The sequence below is a fragment of the Pseudorca crassidens genome, chromosome 17 (assembly GCF_039906515.1).
Source record: "Pseudorca crassidens isolate mPseCra1 chromosome 17, mPseCra1.hap1, whole genome shotgun sequence".
NCBI classification, from domain to species: Eukaryota; Metazoa; Chordata; class Mammalia; order Artiodactyla; family Delphinidae; genus Pseudorca; species Pseudorca crassidens.
Genome location: NC_090312.1, coordinates 77,643,868 through 77,669,799, shown reverse-complemented (window position 1 = coordinate 77,669,799; position 25,932 = coordinate 77,643,868). Strand labels below are relative to the sequence as shown.

General features: G+C 46.9%; 1 protein-coding gene across 1 annotated transcript in view; it reads left to right on the top strand.

Moving 5' to 3' along the window:
• CHD7 (chromodomain helicase DNA binding protein 7) overlaps positions 1–25,932 on the top strand; it is a 444,235-nt gene that overhangs the window by 157,647 nt on the left and 260,656 nt on the right. Inside the window, exons 23-38 of the mRNA XM_067712237.1 lie at positions 9–168; positions 4,406–4,495; positions 4,963–5,066; positions 6,402–6,531; positions 6,980–7,052; positions 7,212–7,269; positions 7,959–8,187; positions 8,424–8,632; positions 8,711–9,394; positions 10,156–10,316; positions 12,478–12,705; positions 12,933–13,376; positions 16,398–16,619; positions 17,894–18,034; positions 18,253–18,357; positions 19,651–22,982. Of these exons, the coding sequence (XP_067568338.1) occupies positions 9–168; positions 4,406–4,495; positions 4,963–5,066; positions 6,402–6,531; positions 6,980–7,052; positions 7,212–7,269; positions 7,959–8,187; positions 8,424–8,632; positions 8,711–9,394; positions 10,156–10,316; positions 12,478–12,705; positions 12,933–13,376; positions 16,398–16,619; positions 17,894–18,034; positions 18,253–18,357; positions 19,651–20,592 (3,980 nt within the window). The 3' untranslated portion in view covers positions 20,593–22,982. The remainder of the gene's footprint in view (positions 1–8; positions 169–4,405; positions 4,496–4,962; positions 5,067–6,401; positions 6,532–6,979; positions 7,053–7,211; positions 7,270–7,958; positions 8,188–8,423; positions 8,633–8,710; positions 9,395–10,155; positions 10,317–12,477; positions 12,706–12,932; positions 13,377–16,397; positions 16,620–17,893; positions 18,035–18,252; positions 18,358–19,650; positions 22,983–25,932) is intronic.

Sequence of the window (25,932 nt, the reverse complement as noted above, 5' to 3'; positions counted from 1 at the left end):
GCTTGTAGGTTTATCAGCCCCGGTGCCCAGGGGGCGGAAGGGCAAAAAGGTGAAAGCCCAGAGCTCGCATCCAGTGGTGCAGGACGCTGACTGGCTGGCCGGCTGCAACCCAGATGCCCTGTTCCAGGAGGACAGCTACAAGAAGCACCTGAAGCACCACTGCAACAAGTACGTCAGGGAGGGCGGTCGTGGGGAGCTGGCGACCCTGCTTCTTAAACATGCATGTGTTTAAGTAGATGTATATACTAGATATATATCAGTGAGGCTATTATATCATATTTACTGTGTTGGTACAACCTTACTGTTTTTCTTGAAACATGATGCCAAGTCACGTGGCAGCCTGCCTTCAGGCAACTGAGTTTTTTTTTGTTTTTTTGGGTGGTAAAAGATGCATGACACAGTTTTACTATTTTAACTATTTGCAAGTGAACAACTCACTGGGAATGATCATACGCAGATTGCTGTGTCCTCATCACCACTGTCTGTACCCAAAATCTTTTTGTTGACCTTAATACGAACTCTGTACCTATTAAATGATTTCTCCCCCCTGAAGCCCCTGGCAACCACACCATTCTACCTTCTGTCTCTGTGAATTTGCCTATTCTAGGTACCTCATAAGTGGAATCGTATAATATTTGCCTTGCCGTATCTGGTTTATTTTACTTAGCCCAGTGTTTTCAGGGTTCATCCGTGTTGTAGCTTGTGCCAGATTTTCGTTCCTTTTTATGGCTGAGCCGTATTCCGTTGTACGTATAGACCACATTTGTTCATCCACCCATCCATCCATCAGTGGGCACTTGGGTTGGCTGATACCTTTTGACTGTTGTGAATGATGCTGCTGTGGACGTTGTGGATAACTGAGTTTTCACCGACGTGTATTAGAGGATTATGGTTAACTTCATATGATCCCGCCTTCAACTGACTGCTTTCAGTCGAGCAACGGCGGAGCTCACATGGTATTTTTTGCTTCATGATGCCTCAGTTACTGGGTCCTTTCTTCTTACCTCTGAGCTTAGAATCACATTCCTTATCTTTACTTCCAGAACCTGATTATATATAATTGAAGGATACTAGGTCTGAATTCCTTTCCTCGCTTGGAGCTCTGTGAGCTGCCGACACATTACACCAGCGTCCACATGTGTTGATTCCTTCCGTCCCCTGAGCGTGCATGTGCGGTATCCGGGCTCAGGCAGCGCTACCGCCGCACAGCTCTCCCCTTCCTGGCTTTGGGCGACCTGGGGCAAGCTCCTTGACCTCTCAAAGACCCACTTTCTGTATTCGTCAAATAGAGCTTAAATAAATGTCTATCTCTCTTAGACATCGTAGCAGCAAAAGTCTGAGCACCTAATACTGGCAGCACGCCAAGCGCTTCCTAGGGATTATGTGTTTTGAGTTGTCTAAGATAAGTCGTGCTCTTTCATCCCCATTTACCTGGCAAGGAGACCAAGTTTCGGGTGCTTAAGGTCCCTCGGCTAGTTAAGGGGCAGCGAGCACCTTTGCTTCCGAGCAGCCCTGCCCATCTCGGAACCCTGCCTCCCCTCAGGGTTGTCGAAAACCTCAGTGAAATAATTCCTGGAGAACATCTGCTACTCCTGGGTCGCACTGACTTGTGGTTCTCGTCCCTTTTTAAATGCAGTGGTGCCTTCAGGGACTCGCTTTGATCATCATTGCTGGATTTTGACCGACAAAATTTTTCCCTTCTGAGTCTTCAAAACCATTACCTCAAACCCTTTTGGCACCTCAGAAACTGCTGTTACTGCCATAGCATAATGGTTCTCCCTAAAGTCCTGCCCTGCCTAGAGCTATTAGAAAACTTCTGTTTCTTTGTGGTTTATGTGAACTTGAGGTCCATAACCTTCCGAACTCTGGATTCAGACAAACTGTAAGTGAAGGGGTTTAGTGTGGGAACAACGGCTCCTCTTCCCGGACCCCAGTGTCATGGTGGCGGTTTTTAATTCCCCACTTTGATGTCAGTAACAGACTTCTGCAGGGTACGGGGCCCAGTTAGTACGTGAGATGTAACTAGTGTTCTTCACATCTTCCCCTGGGTCTCAGGAGAAGAATCGACAGTGCCTCTTCCATCTCCTCTCTGGGATGAGCAGTCAGAGAGAAAATGAGACCCAAATTGAGGGACCTCCTGGAAAACAGCTGGCCAGTCCTCTTCAAAAGTTTCAAGAGACAGGGCTTCCCTGCTGGCGCAGTGGTTGAGAGTCCGCCTGCCGATGCAGGGCACACGGGTTCGTGCCCCGGTCCGGGAAGATCCCACATGCCGTGGAGCGGCTGGGCCCGTGAACCATGGCCGCTGAGCCTGTGCATCTGGAGCCTGTGCTCCGCAACGGGAGAGGCCACAGCAGTGAGAGGCCCGCGTACCGCAAAAAAAAAAAAAAAGTTTCAAGAGACAAAGACAGGATCTGTCTCAAGTTGAAGGAGACGAAAAGGGGGTAGGACAGTTCAGTGCACACGTGCTCCCGGCCTTGATGCTGGTCCAGAAAACGGGCACCAGTGGGATAGCCGCTGAAATGAGAATGAGGTCTGGGGACTTGTTAGGAGTCCTGTCTGTCTGACTCACCACGTGCAAGCTCCTTAGGGTCAGAGGCCACCTCCCATCACCCCGTTATCCTGCCAGGCCACTCAGCTTGCCAGTGCATTGGTTTGAATTTTTTCCTCTAGAAGAAAGGTGACATTCACAGTTCATTCGTAAAAGTCTCCACAAAACCAAAATTCCTCACGAGGTAGAAAACTTTGTCTTCTACCGAAGGGAGAGAAACCGTCAGGATCACTGCTGCCGCACCGAGTTTTGGTGAATAAAAGAGGATCCAGCTAAAGGTGGAGGGCGTCCCCTTGCCAGGCATCCTCTGTAAGGAGACGTGGTGTGCAGTTCCTTCTTGTGCAGCCATGGGGCCTGCACTGTCACTTCTCTTCTGCTGGTTCAGTACGGCACAGCCAATGTTTAATCTTATCAAAAGAAAGAAATCTTAAAAAATAAAAACGAATTATCCAGAAAGGCCGCTTACTTTGGAGTGCATTCAGGTATTTACAGCCTCACGCTTTGCCCGCTGAGAACCCAGGTTGGCCAGGAGCAGCCTGTTGGTGGAGAGGAAGGCGGGTCACGGGGTATCTGTGTGTGATTGGGAGTGGCCTGTCGTGGTGAAGCTGCCCCTAGTTGTCATTTTGATATTTTCAATGACAAGTGCCACGTCCCTAGAGACATTAAGAAGTGATGGAGTCAGAAGGCCTAATTCTGAGTGGTCCATGCTCAAGGTGACCCTGTGACCTTGGATATGTCACTTGTCCTCTGTTGGCCTCAGTTTTCATGTTTGTGAAAATGGAAATTGTGACTTGCTCCACTTTGTCATAGAGTTATTGTAAGGATCAAATGGGCTAGTGTTAGTCAGTGTGATACATGGGTTGTAAAGTGTTCTGCAAGTGTATGATGGGATTATCCAGCTAGGGGAGTAGCGCTCGGTGTTACCTACTCATGGCCAAGGAGGTAGTCTTCAGATGTGAGTCCTGAGTGCACAGTGGGGCTGTCCAGCAGGAGATGCTAGACTTGGAGTAGACAGGCCTCGGGGACTTACCAGGGGGGCATTATTGAAAGAATTAGGTGTACGCCATTGAGGAAATCCAAGTGAGATCAAAAATCTGGTTCCTAGAATTCCATGAGTTTTTAAAAACTGATTCCTTGAAGATGACTAGAAACTTCAGTGAACTGGACACATTTTAATCTCCTTTGTGATGTTTTATTATTACTTGTTAAGCTATAACTTAGGCTTCCAGGTAATATAAGCTAGAAGGAATAAAAACCGGGTTACTGTTCCTTAAGGGGGAAACGTAAGGATCCACTGCCACCACCATCTTCCTTTCTCGGAAGCAAAGTTGTATAATCTGAAAAACCTGACGTTCCATATTGAGGGTTTATGGTAAGGTAGTAAAACCAGATTTTATATCTCGTTTATTCCTACAACTTCTGATGTGCTTCCAAAAATGGTATTAAGGCAGCAGCTGAGGAAGTTTTACGAGATAATGAAGCAGAACAGTTACTGAAAGCCATCTGCTCCGTTGTTTACAAACTCGCTTCGATACTTCAGAGGCAGCGGTGGGCTACGTGTCTAAACTTCACAAGCTGCACTAGGTAGACTCCACGAAGTGTGCCCGGGCCGGGCTGAGCTCTGGCCCTCTCTGTGCAGGGGGAGCGGTTGCCAGGCAGGCCTGCTGGAAGCTAGCAGAAAGCACCACACAGAGGTGATTATGTGCCACCATCTGTCACGCTTCAAGCCTACCATACAGCATGGCTAATCAGCCTTGGCAGGATGATGGATGAACAGCAGCAGCTGCCAGGAGCCGCTGTTGGCAAACAGTCCCGAAGTTAAGAACTTCTCCCCCCCGCCCCCGTCTTCCTCTCCAGGGTCCTGCTGCGTGTCCGCATGCTGTACTACCTGAGACAAGAAGTGATAGGAGACCAGGCGGAGAAGATCCTAGAGGGCGCCGACTCAAGGTTGGTGTGAGCCCACGTTCGCCCCGTTCCCCTCGGCGATGAGCCGGGCGGTCAGAACAGAGCGCGGGGCGCGCCTCGAACCTCCGTCAGCCGTCAGTGGCGCCTCTCCCTTTTTGCATCTCAAGAGCAGTTGTTTGCCCTACCAGCCTGGGGACGTGATGAGAATCGGGAAAAGCCTGTTCGTATGTATGTGTGGATGTACGAAAAGGTGTGAACTAAACGACCGGTGTTCCGAGCTGACCTTTAAAAAATGGGGCCCTGCGTGGTAAAGTTCACCTCTGGTCCTGCTAGGACGTACGTGGCCGACTTCTGCCCTTTCTTTTAACCTTTGCTCACGCCGCCCCCAGCCCCCACCTCACGATGCTCAGGTGCTTGTGGGAAGGGGGCGCGGGTTGCGTTCGTCCCTTGGCGTTCTTTTTTAATACTGGGATTTGTTTTAAATATCACGTAAACGGTTGTCTTTGTAGTGAAGCTGATGTGTGGATACCTGAGCCTTTCCACGCGGAAGTCCCCACAGATTGGTGGGATAAGGAAGCTGATAAGTCCCTCCTGATTGGAGTGTTCAAGCACGGTAAGGGGCGTCTCTGTTGGACCACATCTTGACCGTGTGGCTTTGTCTTTATTTAGAGCTCTTTGCATTCTCTTTCCAAAGTCATAATATTAATGAGGATAGTTCCAGAGGACTCTTGGCGTCTACCATTTCCTGTACTAAAAATCTAATATGAACTGTAAATATCAGATGCTGTTTTTGAATGTTTGTTGAGTATTTGAGAAGAAAACATTTCTTTCTTGGCTGTAAATAAAACCCAAGCCATATTTGTTTTAATAATAGCCAAGTTGTCCTATAGCTGTCCCTAAACTTTGCTTCCAGCCTGGCTCCCCTTGCGGGCTCTGCCAGCCCGTGTCAAAGTGGACGGTGGGCTTAACCTCTGCTATTAATCTGTACAAGTGCCTCCTGGGCTTTGTTCCAAGCAATATTTCACAAATGTCAGTGCCGAGAACTCGTGGCTCCCCTGAGTGGGATGCAGCCTTGTTAACTTTGAAAGGCTGGGGATGCAGAACTGGCATGATATATACAGTGAACGATTCCTGATTATAATCCCGAGTCTCTGGAGGTCGTGGAGGTATTCTCAGCAGCCCAGCCTGACTAAAGGGGAGAATGATGGCTTATAAAACCTTTCATGATTACAGTTTGGCTTGCGGCTCTAGAGCAGTTAGGAGCGGGGTGTGGTGGTACACATCCTAATTGAATTGTGCTGTTCTGCCTCTGTACCACAGCCGTGTTCTGTGAGCTCAGCCTAAAAATCATCTTCCCGCAGTGCACTGCTGGGATCTGCCATCTTCCATCTAGTCAACTTGGGCAGTCAGAAAGCAAATTGCAGTCTGAAAACCATAGAGGGAACAGTGTCATCTTACTGACACGCATCATCCTAAACCTAATAAGACAGGTTCGCTGGCCTGACGTAGACAGGCATGTTTCAGCCGGCGGTGCACGTTCCTGCAGGACTGAAGCCGTTCCCGGGGAAGGTGGGGTGGACCCCTGCAGAGGTCACAGAAGAACATTACGAAGCCTTTTAATGCCAAGCAAAATGAGATCCTGGGGACGGTCGGGTCAGACACCTTCCCAGGCACCTTGCAGTTATTCTGAACCCGTTTTTCCGTTAGTATTTGCAGTCGTTCTGATAACATCCCTGAAATGTAACCTGGCCCCCTCCTCCCCCTCCAAATCTGCCCGGGGATAAGGGTTCCGTAGAACAGGCTACTGCAGCCTGGTTCGTTTAAAGCCAACATACAATGATCATCTCAGTCGAGAGCCACGGGTGGGGTGGCCGTGCTCGTGATTCTGTGAGTGACGGGCCTTCGTTGTTTCCGTGTGTGTCCTCTGTGGGCCGGTGGGACGGCACAGGGTACGAGAAGTACAATTCCATGCGAGCTGACCCCGCGCTGTGCTTCCTGGAACGAGTTGGTATGCCCGATGCCAAGGCCATCGCTGCCGAGCAGAGAGGAACAGACATGCTAGCAGATGGCGGTGATGGGTAAGAAGGACATTTTAAAATTTTAATAAACTTTATGTCAGTGTCACATCTACTGGCAGGGTTCAGTTCTTACACGGCACTGTGCATTACATTGCATCTGATTTGGACTTAAGTGATGTTTACCAGTGTAGTCTGTTTATATATCATAATGACTATTTAAACACAATATATGATCTAGATAATCTGCAACTTGTCTTGTCTTTTCCAAATGATGACAACCCCCCGCCCCCCAACGCGCGCGCGCGCGCACACACACACACACACACACACACACACACCTCCCCCCCCCCCCCCCCCCATGGCTGCACGCTTTGAATACCGACAGAGTCGCTTTGGATGTCAGACGCAGAATTCAAAGTAGCATCAGGCGGGTTGTTACTCTTTCCCAGGCTCCCTTCAGTCTCTTGCTAACCAGTGTGATTTAAACATTTTTATAAATTTTATATAGGGGAGAATTTGATAGAGAAGATGAAGACCCAGAATATAAACCAACCAGAACGCCGTTCAAGGATGAAATAGATGTAAGAACTTGAGTACATTGACTTTTACGGCACCAGTAAAATATTGTATGCTCATATAAGACTTGTTAAACTTTATAGATAACGGCCTTTTCTTTAAAAGATAAAAGCAAAATAAAACCCCAAATTAAAATAATTTCTCTTTCTCGCTTTGCTTTTGAGGAATTTGCAAATTCTCCTCCAGAAGATAAGGAAGAACCCATGGAAATACGCGGCCCAGGTAGGACTCCCTGAAAGCTGGGGGGAGCAGGGCTGAAGAGTGGGGTGCAGGCCTTGCCTTGCGGCTGGACTGCTGCCGCTTCACCACGGCGGCGTCTTCAAGTGCCGCTTCATCTACGCTGACTCACCTCTTTTGTGAAGAATTCTAATGCCTGTTTATTCTCGGTTTTTCATTCTGTTGAATTGCTTTGATAAAATAACTATTTTTTGGATTAAGATAATTTACATATTTATGTTTCAAATCAGGTGGTGAAAACTTTTAAGCATCTTTAGAAACACAGCTCTTAAAAACAGGGCATTTGTTAAGTATCTGCCCGCTTATTGAGACACTACTACCCTTTTTTCCTAATGTAAGGTCATTGGCTAACAATCATGTGATTCTTTTTTACGTTCAAGATTATCACATTACAGGAGAGCACCCTTATCACGTAGTCTGTGGCACAAAGTATGTTTCTTTATGGAGGATTGACGTATGACCTTGGTTTTTCCCCCCTAAGGAGCTGAGAAAGAAATGGTTTACAAGTTCCACACTAACATCACAACTTACTTATATTTTAAAAGCGAGAGCACTACGATGCCCTTCCCGTGCTGCCATTTGACTGTTAGCGAGTCATCTCGTTTTGCTGGGAAACCTCTGTGTATGGCGAGGTTATGGCTGCACATTCAGACATCTTCTCTTCGATTCCCCAGGCAAGCACAGCGAGGGCAGCGCTGAGTTAGGCCAGCTGTACTGGCCCAATACCTCGACCCTGACCACCCGTCTGCGCAGGCTCATTACCGCCTATCAGCGCAGCTATAAAAGGCAGCAGATGAGGCAGGAGGCCCTGATGAAGACCGACCGGCGGAGACGGCGGCCCCGGGAGGAAGTGCGGGCCCTGGAAGCTGAAAGGGAGGCTATAATATCGGAGAAACGGCAGAAGTGAGTTTCTGAGGGTTTACCAGCGCCTGGTACCTTGCCCTCTCCTCTGTTCTTCTGCACCCGCGGGAGGCAGACATCGCAGGCAAGATAACCGCCGTCAAAGCGCCCCCCCCCCCCGCCCCCCGCAGAAAGAGACAAGCCCTGTGAATTAAGTTCAGGGCAAACGAGGAAAAGCAGTAATAAACGTGAAGCCTTTTTACGCAGCCCAAGTCCGGCTAACGTCTCCTTTCTGACAGGTGGACGAGACGGGAAGAGGCGGACTTTTACCGCGTGGTGTCCACGTTTGGGGTTATTTTTGACCCGGCGAAACAGCAGTTCGACTGGAACCAATTCCGAGCCTTTGCCAGGCTTGACAAGAAGTCCGATGAGAGTCTGGAGAAGTACTTCAGCTGCTTCGTGGCCATGTGCCGGCGGGTGTGTCGCGTGCCCGCCAAGCCAGATGGCGGTAGGTTCGCCGGGCACGGAACAGCGGGGCGTGGGAGGGGCGGGCGCCCTCGGGTGACACGCGCTCCCCCTGCCGCAGAGCCGCCCGACCTGCCCTCGGCGATCGAGCCCATCACGGAGGAGCGCGCCTCGCGCACCCTGTACCGCATCGAGCTGCTGCGGAAGATCCGCGAGCAGGTGCTGCGCCACCCGCAGCTGGCCGAGCGGCTCCGGCTCTGCCAGCCCAGCCTGGACCTGCCCGAGTGGTGGGAGTGCGGCAGGCACGACCGGGACCTGCTGGTGGGCGCCGCCAAGCACGGGGTCAGCCGCACGGACTACCACATCCTCAACGACCCCGAGCTCTCCTTCCTGGACGCGCACAAAACCTTCGCCCAGACCCGAGGGGCGGCCGGCGCCCCGGCCCTGAGCGCGCTGGCCCTGGGCTTTGGCCAGACGCCCGCCGCCGCCGCCGCCGCCGCCGCCGCCGCCACCGCCGCCCCCACCGCCGCCCCGGGCCAGGAGGAGAAGGCGGGAGGGGCGGAGGCCAAGGCCGGGGAGGCGGGGGAGGCCGAGGCAGAGGAGGAGGAGGCCGAGGGCGGCGGGAAGGACCGGAAGCAGGACCGCGAGGCCGAGGCCGAACCCGGCGCTGGGAAGAGCGATCCGAGAGGGGCGGAGGTCGGTGCGGACATGGGGCCCAAGTCCATTTCAGAAAAGGGTTCCGAGGAGGACGAAGAGGAAAAGCTGGAGGACGATGACAAGTCGGAAGAGTCTTCCCAGCCCGAAGGTAACTCCTGGCCCTTCAGGCCTCTCCTGACCCCATCCCCGCAGGTGTCTTCCTGTCATGTGACCGGTGCTCTTTTTTTTTTCCGGTCGTTTTAAAGGTAATGAGCGTACATTTCTTTCTGTGAAGGAATAGTGTCAGGTTATGCCTAGATGTATGTTTTGCTCTGATACGATGTGTAAGCATGCTATTTCGAACGACTTAACTTCCCAGGAGGAGGGTTTTACAGACACTAACAATTTTAAAACAAATGATGCTTTATTTTTCATTCCGAAGTAAAGGGTGGGAGTAGAATCTGGGAAGAACCAGTTCTCTTCCTAAGTCCCAGGTAGGTTGCCGTACCTGCCACGAAGGAAAAATGAAGCGCCGCGTTGTACTTTTCTGCCGGAGCTGCGGCTCGGAACTGTGGCCAACGCATTAATCCTTTTCCTGGTGGAGGAACAGAGGCTCTGCTGGGTCAGAGGCTTGGCTGTCGATTCAGCCGCCTGTGAGACTTGTTCGCAGGATGCCTGACGACTAGTGAGACGTAACGTCCCTAAGCCTCTACTTCCTCATCTGTAAAACAGGAACGACACCATCTACGTGAAAGGGCCCTTGCAAGCTTTAAGCGACAAGACTTGTAACGTGCCTGATACCATTGTAGCCGCAGTAGGTACTCGATAAAATGGAGCTCATCAGCATTCAGATATTAAATCATGTCTTTTCTACACTCCCTTTTCAGCAATATGCTGGTTGTGAGCGATGCACATTAACTCATTTCTCAGCAGGAACTGTCTCGAGAGGGAAGAATTTTGATGAAGAGAGCAATGCTTCCATGAGCACTGCTAGGGATGAGACCCGAGACGGATTCTACATGGAGGATGGAGATCCGTCCGTAGCTCAGCTCCTTCATGAAAGAACGTTTGCCTTCTCGTTTTGGCCTAAGGTCGGTGGGGTTTTGTTGTTGTTGTTGTTTTGGTGACCAAAAAAGAATAGGGTGGAGGAAATCATTCTAGCTTGATTTTTCAACTAATTTTAAGGTAAACTCTGACACAGTGTATGAAGATTGTAGATTTTTCTTGTGTTTTTAAAAGAATGATCTGGGAAAGCCCAAAGAAAAAATTCTGTGGAATAACTTTTTTAATAGGATAGGAAAGGTGCCAGGAAGCAAAGCGAATAAGAAAAAAGAACTGTTCATAAGGATCTTTGCTTCCTCGCGGTGTTTTAGATTATTTGTCTAGTGCCGTCTATGGATTATTGTTTCAAAAGACTCACCCATCTGACAAAATAAAATGTGTGAACCTTTTTTAAAAAGAATTTTTTATTGTGGTAAAAAACACATACCATGAAATTTACAATCTTGACTGTTTTTAAGTGTGCAGTTGGGTAGAGTTAAATATTTTCAGGTTGTTGTAAAAGAGACCCCCAGGACTTTTTTTATCTTGCAGGACTGAAACTCCTTCCCCGTAGATCAACTCCCCTGCCCCACTGCCCCTAGACAACTACTATTCTACTTTCTGTTTCTGTGAACTTGACTGCTTTAGCTTAGATACCTCATATAAGTGGAATCATACAGTACTAGTTCTTTTATGACTGGTTTATTTCACTTAGTGTAACGTCCTCAAGGTCCATCTGTGTCAAAGCATGTAACAGGATTTCCTTCTGCTTTAAGGCTGAATAACATTCTGTCGTGTGTATATACCACATTTTCTTCATCCATTCATCCATCATTGGGACCTTTGGGTACCTTCCTCCTCTTGGCTTATTATGGTGCTAGTGTAAATGTGAATGGACTAATGTCTCTTTGAGACCCTGCTTTCATTTCTTTTGGAAACATACCCGTAAGTGGTATTGCTGGATCATGTGATGGTTCTATTTTTAATTTTGGGGGGAACCTCTGTTCTGATTTCCATGGCCATTGTACCATTTTGTAATCCCAACAACAATGCCCGATGGAACCTGTGTGTACTTTAAAACTGTGTGTTTTGGGTGGTTTTTAAATCCTGAAGCAGAACTTTCAGATTTAAGACAACTTCATACATTTGGAACCCTGTAATCTTCTGAACTGGGGAGAGGGTGGGCGTTGACCCATTTGCTCGAATACGTTATGAGATAATTCCAAATGTAGTTATCTGTAACCCAAAAGCAAAGTAGAAATTACTTTTTTGGCTAACTGGCATAATTTCATAATAAATCCCTATGTAATTTGGGTCTGTTTCTCAGGGTGGAGAGATAATCATCCTAATCACCATAACAGGGCTGTCTGGTTTAAACAAACAACACAGAAAAGGCTTCCTTCGACTCCTCCCCAGGCTGCTCTCCCATAGTATTAACTGTGGAAGAAACAATGTGAAATTTTTAACTGAAGAGTGTACTATCGGAGACATTTCTTTTTTCCTCTGTATGCTCCCTTATTTCCCGTGTTTTGCTAGTCTGCCTTATTGAGTTGAGAAGGCAGCTTCCCAGGTAAGCCGAAAGGTCTATAGTGGCAGGCTTTTAATCTATGGAAACTGGGTCTGAGAGCTGTAATTAGACATTTTTAAAGGACACGCTTCAATGAAACTTGAAGTGATAATAGGTGGGAGATGCAAATTGACGCTCATTAGGTGTTCCTAGGTTGGTGCCCATTCGTAATGCTGAACTTTATTAATAGTGACGCTAATGATGTCCCACTTCCTGGGACAGGCTGCAGTCCAGCCTGGGGACTGAAGCACCAGAGCGTCGAGAAGCTGACTGCAGGCTTCCATTGTCACCTGCTGACGTGCACCAACAATCTTTAGCCTACACAACAGTTACTCGTAAAACATGGGGACATTTTAGAGGTGGTGGTTATGTAACATTCTCTCGTTTGTGTGATTCATTGTGCGTAATTGAAAAATGCTGAGTCTTACGTGTTGCGGTCACCTTCAGGCCTCACACCAGAGTAAAGTGGTTCTGGTGGGTTTGGTTTATTTCCACGCTTGTTTGCTTTTTGTTTACTTTTGCTTTTCGCTCGCCCGTCTGCTTTTAAGCCTTTTCTGCTCTTCAGCGTCTCAGTGGATGTATTTATCCCGTAATTTTCACCAGGTCTTTGTTACAGTTTCGTGTGACTTCTCTTCCCCCTCCAGGATCGAGTAATGATAAACCGATTAGACAACATCTGTGAAGCAGTGTTGAAAGGCAAATGGCCGGTAAATAGGCGCCAGGTGTTTGATTTCCAGGGCCTCATCCCCGGCTACACGCCCCCCACTGCTGACAGTCCCCTGCAGAAGAGGAGCCTGGCCGAGCTCTCCATGGTGGGCCAGGCGAGCATCAGCGGCAGCGAGGACCTCACCGCTTCCCCTCAGTTGTCCAAGGTCAGTTAGAGCGCTTTGCTGGTGCCGCTTAAAGATAAGCTCCCTTGACTCCGTTTGGAAGCTCGTGTTCACTGGTCCTGCTGAGAGCTAAGGAGGCGGCTGTTTCCTCAGCTCCGTTCAGCAGCCCCGGATGTTTAATTCCTTAAGCTTCCCGTTCCCGCTTTCCGCGAGCCGGCCCTGCAGCAGGTGCAGTTTTGGCTCACTCTTGTGTCGGGATTTCTCAACAGGAAGACGCCCTCAACCTCTCCGTCCCTCGCCAGAGGAGGAGGAGGAGGAGGAAGATCGAAATCGAGGCCGAAAGAGCTGCTAAGCGGCGAAACCTCATGGAGATGGTTGCCCAGCTGCGGGGGAATCAGGTGGTCTCGGAAAACGGACAGGAGAAAGTTGTCGATTTATCAAAGGCCTCGAGAGAGGCAGCAAGCTCTACCTCAAATTTTTCATCTCTTACTTCAAAGTTTATCTTGCCTAATGTCTCGGCGCCCATGTCTGATGCCTTTAAGACTCAAATGGAGCTGCTCCAGGCAGGCCTGTCCCGCACGCCCGCCAGGCATCTGCTCAACGGCTCCCTCGTGGACGGAGAGCCTCCCATGAAGAGGAGGCGGGGAAGGAGGAAAAACGTGGAGGGCCTCGACCTGCTGTTCATGAGCCACAAACGGACGTCATTGAGTGCAGTAAGTCCAGGGCTGGCTCCCCCCGCGTGCCCGCGCCGGCGGCCCGGGTCCCGGCTCTGCTGCCCACTCCGGGGCACGCGCCCCTCGGTGACGCGGCGCGAAAGCCGGCCCCTTCCGCTAAAGAAGCAGTCGCGATGGACAGAGTCGTGGTTCTGAGCCGGAAAGCTGTGTAGAGCGTTGACGCAGATCACTCGGCCTGAACCACGGGTAGCTTGAGGATTTATTCTGCCCAAGATCCTAATATATTGATCACTCTCGGAAGACTAGCCCAAAACAAAAACACGTTCTTCTGAGCCTGTAATCGTTAGCTCTGAACCCTCGAGGTGGAAAAAGCTTCTGCTGTTAAAAGTATCCATCTGTTTGGGGCCTGGCGTTTATTAGATTCGTTCAGTTTCAGACTTAAGATTTTTGTTCGCGTGCAAAGCTAATGATTGCAAATTCTCTTGCCTCCAGAAGCAGATATTTAAAAAATCTCAACTGAACTGAGACCTGTGCTAGTTTAGGTTTGCAAGAAATATGTGTCAGTGGGTTTTGTCATTTTCTTCTTCAATTCAAAGGAAATGAGTGCAGTGTAATCAAAATAACTCTCCTCCTTAATGCGCTTCAACCACTCACCTAAAAAAGTGCCGCCCAACTAACGATGAGGTTTTACCCCAGAGAACCCGATTACACGAAGTCTTTTTAAAGCACTGAAATTGGTACAAGGTACTCTAAGCCTTTGGATTTGAAACCCGAATCAGCACAGAGGTGCTGGAGCTCCTGCCCAAGGAGATGGGATGCCGGCGGCCGGCCCATCCCCTGGGCGGCGGGACACAGTTTGGGAAACACCGAGGGGAGACGTTTGTTTCAATATGTTTTTCCTTATTTCATTCCTATTATTATTTCCCCATTTTTTATTTCTTGAATTTAGAGGAAACTTAGTAAAAGAGTAGGGAAGGCGTGGTCAAGTTAGAGTCTCGAAGTGACAAAATAGCCTTCACTGAAACTTGCCCCCTAGTGGGGTCTGATTAAACCAGAAGCATCTGGGTAGTTAAAAGGTAATTTTCAAAACTCATTACAAATGTACCAGTGGTAGTAATGGTCATTTTTGTTGATCATCTGACTACTTCTAGAATCTTGAAAAATACACCTCACAGTGGATCAGCTGTGATTGTTTTTTCCCTAAGTTAAAACGCCATTTCTAGGTGTGTGGTCCCCAAAGTGGCATCGCCAGCCATTAGCTTCCTGCTGGGAACCACCCTGATGCTTTGATAGGTTTTGTTCACTGAACAGACATCAACAAATCGGGGAGTTTCTGCAGCTCGCACACGGGCGGCTTCATTTACTGTCTTTCAATTTGAATCTCACGTTTGTCTGTGGACCCAGCGTCAGGGATTAACAGTCAGCGCGACCAAGTGCTCCTTCCCATTGTAGTTATACACCCTATATTAAACTTACGGCTGACTTTATTCATTCACATATTTTAAGCTGTCCCTAGGAATTTGTTTTTTTCCCTTAGCAGTGTGGCTCAAAACTCCTAACAGATCTTAAGAGAATGTATTTTAATTTTTTTTTTTTTTTAACTCTTAACTGTTGGAATTTGGGGATTCCTCATTTGGTATTATAGAGGGTTATGTGCGTGCACATAAAATTCAAGGAGAATGCTGATTGGTCTGTAAATAAACTGAGTAGTGAAGAGGTATAGAGGTCGGCAAGGTTACTTGTGTGGAACAAGACAGATCCCAAAATCTTGTGTTGTGTTAGCATTCAGACTGGAGACCACTGTGCAGCCGTGAAAAGTAAGTAAGTTGTGAGAGCCACCCCCGCCCTGTGCCAGGCGTGGGGATGCGAAGAATAAAGGCCCGACGGGTGCTTGCACCAGAGAACTCAGTGTATAAGATGGGTGACAGATAAATAACAACATATCACTGTTGTGAGAAGTCCCTGGGGTACTTTGAAAACCCAAAGGAAGAATGGGACTGGAGGAGGTGGATGTGGAGAGAAACAGATGGGGACGTTTCCCTGGAGTTGGTCATACCTTGGTGAAAGTTTGAAGGTTGTATGGGGGTAAGTCATTTGAAAAGAGGGGGCGGGGAGAGCATGTGCAAAGGGACTGAGGCCAGAGAGAGCCTGTCGTGTCTGGTGAACTGAAAGTTACCGGCCAGGGAATTTGGTGAGGAGGCAGCTTTGGCAGAGATGACCTTGGCGACAAGGTAGGCTGCAAATCACGGAGGGCTGTGATTGCTATGCTAAAGAACTTGGATTTTATCCTGAAGGTGATGCAGGTTCACTTATCAAAATAGCTTAAACAGGGGAGTGATGTAACATGATTTTTGAGCAGAGTGGAGGTTGGATTAAAGAAGGGTGGAACTAGAATCAGGTGGACCGTTTAGGAGTAATGCAGTGATACAGGTGGTCAGTGATGGCGACCTGAACCAAAGCGGGAACAGTAGGGATGGACAGATGGGCCTCACTGAAGATGTCTGCAGGTTGAAATAACGGAGTTTGAGGACCAGTGGCTGGGCGATGGTAGAGTCTCAACTCTAACTCAGCTCCAGTTAGCATTGATCTTTCCAGTGTTGCCACACACGCCTAATATGAACTATTGTACTACTGACAAAAGTGTGCTGATCACAGAGTGCCACAAAGCTAGGTATAAACTGGCTTTGGGAACATTCCTTTAATTATAATTTCTTTAATGATGCTATCCAGGGATCCCCAAAAGAGACTGAGAGGCTGCCTTTCATACATATCGGGCTCAGGCTCCGCTGCCTGTGTCATGCTCCTAGCGGCTTGCTTAAGATCTCAGACACGGAGCGGTGATGGACTGTGAATTTTCTACCCCATTACTAATGCTACAGTGTGAAGAATGATACACATCTCCTCATTTAATAGCTGTTCCCAAACTGCCGTTGTTTCAAGTAACTTTTTTCCCTTTATGATCAGAGATCCATTATGCTAGGCTGGCGTCTCCTCGGGCTAGGATGTTGTCAGGATCTCTCTCTTCATGTGAGAATTCCGACCACTGTCAACTTTCTGCAGGAGGATGCTGAGGTGACCAAAGCTTTTGAAGAAGATATAGAGACCCCACCTACAAGAAACATTCCTTCTCCTGGACAGCTGGACCCAGACACGCGGATCCCTGTTATAAATCTCGAAGATGGGACTCGGCTGGTGGGGGAAGAAGCTCCTAAAAATAAGGACTTAGTCGAATGGCTGAAGCTGCATCCCGCTTACACTGTTGATATGCCAAGTTACGTACCAGTGAGTATCACAGAGTGTAGGGTTGGGAGGATTCTTGCTCAGTCAGTCCATTTCCTTCTCCCGTGCGACGGAGAAGTCCCTGGTCCCTCTGCCTTTCACTTGACTGTCTCGTCATCTCGGACGTTTCCCAGCTTTTGTCATTGTATATTCTACATTAGAGAAACTAGCTTCAGGTCTGTTGTACGTGAAGGGCAGCCTTGTACTGATTTGAAGATGCCTAGTGTGCATTTCCTTGCCTTTTCCTTCTCCCACCAAAGAGATGTGGGTTTTTTTCTGTTACTCTTCACATGGCGTGGTTTCCAGGGGGGACTCGTTATTGGGAAGACACTCCCCAACGTGCTCTAATTGGTCTCTGGACTGGGTCTGCCCAGCACAGAATATTAGGAAGCTGTTACTGCAGAGATCTGAGCCACTAACACAGCCCAAGACTTTTTAGCTTCTTTCTTAAACAACTAACACTCATGCCGTTTATTAAACATGAGACAGGATCTCCAGATGATTTGTCACTTAAACTGCTTGCGAGCTAGTTGTGCAGATGTCTTACGTCCTATAACTTACGTGATTGAATTTTTTTTTTTTTTTTTGCGGTACGCGGGCCTCTCACTGCTGTGGTCTCTCCCGTTGCGGAGCACAGGCTCCGGACGCGCAGGCTCAGCGGCCATGGCTCACGGGCCCAGCCGCTCCGCGGCATGTGGGATCTTCCCGGACCGGGGCACGAACCCGTATCCCCTGCATCGGCAGGCGGACTCTCAGCCACTGCGCCACCAGGGAAGCCCTGAATTTTTGAAAACTTAAGCGTAGGAGTTTACATTTTATCTTGTTGAGTTCCTGCCACTCAGAATGCACCTTCCTGCAAAGGCTCTTTTATCCCTTGGGTTGTTTCTCCTCGTGTACAGTCAGTCGCATGTCGTAGATGTGAGATCACCTCTGTATCCACTCAAGTCTCTGAGTAGAGATCAGCAAAGGTACCAGAGAAAGTTTCCTTTTCAAATACCATGACTTGGTTAAACATTTGAAGAAAAGATTTTAAGCAGGTTATTGAGAGATAAAAGGAAAAGTATGTTCTCCGCTTCTAAGTTTGTTCCTTAAGTAAAGGAAAAAGAGAATAGTCTTTCCTTTCAAAGGAAACTATGGTTTCTAATAATTAAAATGATTCTTGAAACTTCCATAGTAATTGAAAATGGCTTGACTGTTCTGTTTGTCATTTATATAGGAAAGAATAAGTACTAAGTAGAATTTTACTAAATATGTTTTTTGTTTTTGTTTTTTTGCAGAAGAATGCAGATGTGCTGTTTTCCTCATTTCAGAAACCGAAACAGAAACGACACAGATGTCGAAACCCTAATAAATTGGATATAAACACTTTGACAGGAGAAGAAAGGGTGCCTGTTGTCAATAAACGAAATGGGAAGAAGGTAAACATTGGGAAAGGGAATTGATCTCTATGTGATTTCTTCTCCCAGAAAGAAGTGTTTTATTCTGACATCTTTTATAGGGGAAAAGAATTATGTTTCTTCCAGAATACATGTGTATTTATATGATCTGTGTATGTATATGTGTAGATATACAGATGGGAGGGGGAGAGGGAAGACTTTGTCTGTTTCTAAATCATTTTCCAAACGCCTCTCCCTAGATGGGTGGAGCTATGGCGCCTCCCATGAAGGATCTACCCCGGTGGCTGGAAGAAAACCCCGAGTTTGCAGTTGCCCCAGACTGGACCGATATAGTCAAGCAGTCTGTAAGTACAGACTCCGCCTTTCTGTCCAGAAAGGTATCTGTACAAAACTGTTTTCCTGAATTTTTCTTTATTTTCTGTGGGCCATTAATTATTCAATGATAACTTATTCTTGGCTTAAAAGAGTTGACATAATGCATCATTTTCATACATCATTAATACATCATCATTCCTTGTATCAATATGTCATTAATCCACCAAGGTGGATTAATTTGACAGCTCTGATTTAAAGGGATTGTGTAGAAATATACATTCACAGTCTTAGAGGCAGACTTGCTCCAGGGAGGAATGCCCCAGGTAAACGTGGCTAACAGCATCTGTGGAATGGAATTTATGGTGGTTGAGATCCTTAAGATTAACTGTGATTTCTGATTTTAAAATAAACAAATGAAAAAATACAGCAGTTCTGCCTAAGCATTAATTTCACTGTTTCTTTTTTAAATTAACGTGTTTAAACGTCTTGATTTTTTTTTTTTTTTTGTCTATTTATTTTTCTTTTGGTATACAGTTCTATCAGTCTTCACACATGGATGGTTTCTTGACCGGCCACCATAATCAGAATACAGACAGTTCTGTGACTCGCCCAAATTCCTTTGTATTATTCTCCGTCCCCACCCCTAGTCCAGGGCAACCGCTCGCTGATCTGTTCTCCATCCCTAGAGGTTTTGTCTTTTTGAGGATGTCACCTAAACAGAAGCATAAATCACGTACCCTTTTTGAGACGGCTTCCTTCACTCATCATACTGAGATTCATCCAAGTGGTTACATGTGTCACAGGTTTTGCTGCTGATCAGGCTCCTGTGTGTGGATGTACCCCTGGGTGTGGTTACCCATCACCCATGGAAGGACATCTGGGCTATTTTCAGACTTTGACAATTATGAGTAGAACTGCTATAAACATTCATGTACAGGTTTTTGTGTGAACATGAGTTTTTGTTTCTCCAGGGTAGATACTAAAATATAACTTTAATTAAATTTTCCATCGTTTTCCACTTCCTTCTGATGTGCTATTTCTCGAGTTAGCTATGGATGCAGATATCTTGACACTTACCTCACCGATAGAGTAGCCTTTAACATTTTTTTCTGCAATTCAGCATAATTCGGTGAGCTGTGTAATGCTAAAAAAGAGAAGTTCTGCTTTCCGAGGTCTGATCCTTGAGCTTCTAGAATGGAAATAATTGCATGTGTATTTCCATTACGAATGTCAGTGTTCAGTCCATCACAGAGGCCCGCGTGGAAATGAGGTTTTCTTCCGAAGCGTTTGATAGCCCCTGTTTGCCTCTCCCTTCCTTTCAGGGTTTCGTTCCTGAGTCGATGTTTGACCGTCTTCTCACCGGACCCGTGGTGCGGGGAGAAGGGGCGAGCCGGCGGGGACGGAGGCCCAAAAGTGAAATCGCCCGCGCCGCCGCCGCCGCCGTGGCCTCCACGTCGGGCATCAACCCCCTGCTGGTGAACAGCCTGTTCGCTGGGATGGACCTGACGAGCCTGCAGAGCCTCCAGAACCTCCAGTCTCTGCAGCTGGCCGGCCTCATGGGCTTCCCTCCGGGCCTGGCCACGGCCACAGCCGCTGCCGCCGGAGGAGACACCAAGAACCCGGCCGCCGTGCTGCCCCTGGTGCTGCCGGGCGTGGCCGGCCTGCCCAGCATGTTCGGGCTGGGCGGGCTGCTCAACACCCCGCTGTCCGCCGCCGCCGCCGCAGCTGCAGCTGCCGCCGCCGGCAACACCGCGGCCGCGGCCGGCCCCGCGGAGCCGGAAGACGGCGCGTGCAAAGCGGAGGAGAAGGGCAACGAGAACGAGGACGAGAACAAGGACTCGGAGAAAAGCACAGACGCCGTTCCGGGCCCGGACTCTGCGAATGGATCTGTTGGTGCTGCTACTGCCCCGGCCGGCCTGCCCTCCAACCCGCTCGCCTTCAACCCCTTCCTCCTGTCCACCATGGCCCCGGGCCTCTTCTACCCGTCCATGTTTCTACCTCCGGGACTGGGGGGATTGACGCTGCCGGGCTTCCCCGCCTTGGCGGGACTGCAGAACGCCGTGGGCTCCGGCGACGACAAGGCTCCCGACAAGGCTGAGGGGGGCACCTTTCAGGAAGAGGAGACCCTCGAGGGCAGCGACGCCGAGGAGAGCCTGGACAAGACGGCGGAGTCCTCAGTCTTAGAAGACGAGATAGCACAGGGCGAAGAGCTAGACTCACTCGACGGGGGGGACGAAATAGAAAACAATGAAAATGATGGATAACCAGTACCAGTTTTCAGTTAAAGTGTTTAAAACTTTTGACAAGTGGTAGTCCTACTGTTTACACTCACAGTTAATGTTCATACCTAGTTTTATAAGCTGTTCTGTAACATAGTGTAGCAAAAGAAAAAAAAAGTCCAAGTCATGTTATACAGGTGTGTCAGAAGGTATCTTGGTCATTAAGTATTGTGCAGTGCATTATTTATTATCCCTAGGAGAGATGAAATTTGAGAGATGATCGTGTCTTTTTAAGGAAACTTACATAATGCTCTGCTTTTTTTTTTTTTTTTTCTTTTCCTTTGGTACCATTGGTATTATAATAAAGAGCAATTTGTAACCAAGTGGCACGAATGAAAGGAAGTGCTGCTCAAAGGAAGTATGAAGTTATATATTTAATTTTTTAATTTTAATTTTTTTGCTGTGAAGGTCAAGATGAAATTTACCATACATATCATCCTTGCTCATTTGTTTCCCTTTTTGACTACACGGGGGTTCCCGCACTTGCGCATCACACACATCCACACACTCTGACAATCTCCACCTTAGTGTGAACGTCTCTGTCCCGAGGCGCAGCAATAATAAGGCAGCTGTTGAATGTGAAGGGTCCCTTTGGAAATTAACCTACTGGGAGGGTTCTTGCCAGACAGAACTGCAGTTCCATTGTCTCGTGGTCTTGTAATGCACTGGTATAAACAAAATAAATAGATGAATAAATAAAGAGTGAGAGAAGAGAGAATCAGGTACCTTTTTTAAATTAAAGGACTTCGTTACTTTAGCCACAAGCTAAAACAGCATTACCTCAGCTCTAAACTAGCCTTGAAGTTTACAGACATGACTTTGTAAATGTATTGTTTTTCTTTGTTGTGATGTCCTTTTATTTTTTTTCCTTTGAAAACTGCTATCATGTAAGATAAAATGTAAATTGCTGCCAACTGTAGTAATGATGCTTTTAATAAAAGTGACCCATGATATGCAGAGATGTAAGTATAGAATGTAGTAGCGTAGGGGAACTGGTTTCACTCTATTTTTTGTATTCGCAATAGATGCAAATACAGCATTCTGGCCTTTGTACAGTTTCTTGATACATCCTCCTATACCAGATTAGCTGTTGGTAATACGCTCAACTGATTGTCTTCCGCCTAGACTGGAAGAAAAACCTCACATTACCTTGACATAATTCCACTCCAGATATCTCAACAGAACCACACGCAGAAACCTCCCATTACTCCCTCAAAAGGTCACCCGAGGCCGAGACTACTTAAAAAACGTGTGCAGCGTCTGATAATGTGGTACACCGAGGAACAAAGGGTCAAAAGAAAAATGAGGCTTTAATAGGCACAATATCTGGGTCATTTATCCTCGGTTAATGGGTAGAAAAACACAATGCCGTGGTGTCAGCAAGGGACGCGAAGGCACTCTGGTGTCCTGAGGGCCCGGGCTCGGTGCCAGCGTCACGGAGCCCCACGTAGAACGACGCGCACGCACGCACGCAATGCAGGTACGCGCACGCACGCACGCAATGCAGCTACGCGCGCGCACGCACGCAATGCAGCTACGCGCACGTGCAGCTACGCGCACGCACGGGCTGGGAGCCGCTGGTTCGGGCACTCCTTCATGACCTCTGATGTTCAAGGTAAGCTAGAATTTGAGATGCTCTGTTTTCACCTTGTAATGTCACCTGACCAAACATAAAGTGCCGTGTCCCTGCAGTTAAAAAGGAGGGGAAGAGAGGGTGAGGGTGGTCTGTGGTGGCTCCCTGCGTACCGCCCCCGGGACGCGCCCAGCCCGTCCCCCGCCCGACGTGGCACGAGACAGGCTGTCCGAGTCCCTTTTAGTTAACGAGGTTCCGTGAATTAGCATCGCAAGATGAAAATATACCCATGATGATTCTGGAAAAAGAGCTCCGTGAAGCCTCCACCTTAGACGCCCCGTGGTGGCTTCACCTGTCACGTTACCGTGACTCTTTCTTGAAGAGCGCCTGGGTAGTGCGCGGGCAGGAAAGTGCCTTTTGTAAATCAACTATACTTGAATAAAAACAATAATAAAATTAAAAAGAATTTTTTTAAAAGAATAGCTTCGGGAGCAGAATTCTTCAAACGTGGAAAATAAGACTAGACTTCCACAAAGTATAAAGAACTTAAATATTTAAATAACTGAAAGACTTTTTAAGCCTTAAAACAGGACCTTAGGTAGGGAGAATATGTTTCATAAAGTGAGTCTTAAAGGGGCTTCTTCTGAAATTCTTTATAGCGTTGGAAGTTTTCCTATGACACTCTGTAAATAGAGCACACGATGTGACTCTGTCCCTGTTAAAGGAAGATGCTGAGAACAATGACGATCTTCAAAGCAGAGGCATCAATTGCTTGTGGCCAGAAGGAACCCTGACATGATAGGTAGGTCAGCAGCTGGCCCTGAGTCATCTGGGATTTACCTGTGAAGGTGGCCTTGAAGTCATGCAAGTTTCCAAACGCAAAAAATGCGTTTGTTTGGTTTTTTTTTTTCCTAATGGAATTAATTCTCGACGTGAGATCTCGAATTTGCCTAAGTAAGAAATATTTTAAATTCAGTCTGATTCTTCATAACCGGTGTTCGTCACGTGCTTGTATAAATTAAGCACTGAGGTGCTCAGTGCTTTCCATGGCGTTTCTGTTTCACCGTCACTTCTCTTCTGTGAGGGAAGTGCTGCTTTCCAGGAGGAAACAGAGACTTGGAGACTTTAAGTAACTGGCTAGCAGTAAGTACAGGAGCTGGATCTGAACCCAGGCAGTCTAACATTAGAGCTTCCTTACAGTTTCTTGAAATACTGCACTCTGGTCTCTGAAATAAAATAGTTATTTAGTGATGATTTGAAGTGTCTAGGGCTTTTGTATTTTTACGTTTCCCCCCTCCCTTACCCCTCCGTAAGGGACCTTAAATCTAAGATTGGGGATTAAGAGGCAGTCTATATGAAGCAGAACCTGGAAGAAGAGTGTGATCTCTGACCAGGCAAACTTGAGTCCCAGTTACCTCATTTAAATTTGGATTTATCTTGCCCCATGAATGTTTCTATTTTATGAAGAAGTCAAGTCTTTGGAAAAGATTAACTTAAGCCTCAGAGCTAGCAAATAGCAAACCTGGTATTTCAACTCAGATTGATCTAACTTCTGGGGTATTTCAACCCTAGGCACTTAAATCACTGCACTGGGGTGATTAACATTCATCAACAAACATTTACTGGGTGCTATGTGCTAGGTACTGTTTTAGTGGCAAGAATATAGCGAAAACCAAAAATAGACTAGGGCCTTGCTGTCATTGGGCTTATATGCTAATAGGAAGAGACAGGTGATACACAGATACAAATACAATTTTTGTAGATGGAGGAATACTATTAAATAAGGTGATGGGGTGCTCAGGTCTGTGGAGGGGACAACTCTGCTTACACCTGAGTGATGAGAAGCAGTGGCCAGACAGAGCTGGTTGGAGAATGTTCCAGGCAAATGGAAGAGCCAGTGCAAACGTCCTGTGTTGACAGTGAGCTTGGAGGAAGCAGGGGCAGGGAGCCTGTTTGCCTACAAGATTTGGGGGCTAGGGACCAAACCGGTGCTGGTGGAGGATTTGGATTTCTTTTCTAAGTGCCATAGGAAGTTCCTTGGAAGGTTTTATGCAGAGAAGTGATATCATATTCATGTTTCTAAAAAAATAATCACTATGGCTGCAATGTGAAAAAAATGACTTGTAAGGAGGAACCAGGAGCCCCATTTAGGAGACTGTTGCAGCAGCCTTGGATCAAGGCAGTAGGTAGCAATGGAGATGGAAGGCAGTAAATGGATTTGGGCTATGTTTTGAAGAAATAGAGCCTCCAATTTACATTAAGTGAATAATTTGAATTAACTTTTCAGGATTAGCCCAAAGGTAAAACCAACAGATGAAGAACATACACTTTTTTTTTTTAATTCCATGATTAGTGTTAATAGAAAAGGTGCTAGGAACAGAAATCTTTCCATCCATGCCCTGTTACAAAGTTACCTTTTCAGTTCAATGAAAATTATTTGTTAATTATCTTTGGGAAGAGTTTTCAGCAATTATTTCTAACAGGTAGCGGAGGTAAGAAGGTGTGTGCATCGTTGAAGTGATGCATGTGCAGTGAACATCAGTGCGCCTCCAGAGCCATCAGTAAATTTAAATTAGGAAGCAAAACAATGTAAATGACCTCTACTAACAAGCACTTAAAAGTTAGAATATACCTTATTCATTCAACTTGGCTCTCTAATGAGCAATTTTATGTATTTTCTTAGCACAGGTAAGATTTACCATCGTTTTATAGACATTTTATAGTAAAGTAAACTACATTTGGCAAAATAGATGTGTAAATTACCATCCGGAATATTTAATCTAACGTAAGACTCCTTCAGTGAAAGTATTTCATCCTTGAATTTTTTGTTGGGAGACTCACCTAATTTGGAGATTTTTTTTCTTGTAGGAGTTAGAATGTGATTTTCAAAGTAGTTTGAGCTATATAAATCATTTCTATGTCTAAGGTTTTTGCTGAACTTCCCTAATGCTGTAGACCAAAACTAAAAAACTCCCTGTGTATGTGTGTTGGCAACGTAGGTCCACCGTCCTGATGGGCCTGTTGGTCTGTAGATCTTATTTTGGATCTACCAATGTAGAGTTGATGTTTAATTTGCATCTCCTTGATGAATGTTTACCATGTAATTTAAATGAAATTGAAGAATAGGGTAATGACAATTAAAATTTCAAATATTTTTTCATCTGACATCTTTAGCTCCAGAACGGTTGACTCTTATCATTTGTGTAGCTCCTAAACTGGTTGAAATTTTCGTCGATTGAACAAAGATGGCAGAACCCATCTCCAAACACAATACAGACATGTTATTTAAGTGTCGGGCTGTCTCCCAGTATGTTTCTTCCTGTGAACCTTTCTCACTTGCGAGGTCTCTACTGGGCTCCAAGATAAATCTGTCATGGTGAATCTGAGTTACAGCTGAAGGACAGCATAATAGATTTATTTCTAAGGTATAATAAAGAGAAACACTAAGTCAAAATATTGTTTAGGAATCACTTAAGACTCTACTCTGGGTGGTTTCCTCCATTGTCCGTTGCCCGCCTCTGCATTTTGATCTGAAAATTACAGGAATTTTGATTGATTTCAAAATTACAAATGAGAGGAACCTGATTCTTTTCCGTGACTCAAGCCAGGTACTGCAGTAGCTTCACATCCTTTGCAACCCCAAACCACCTCCTAATTGTCAGCTGCAGTTAATGCGACTTCAACTTGGATGTAGGCTGGGTGACTGAAACCTAAGCGGGCTGTAAATTTAATAGTTTGGGGAGCACACATCA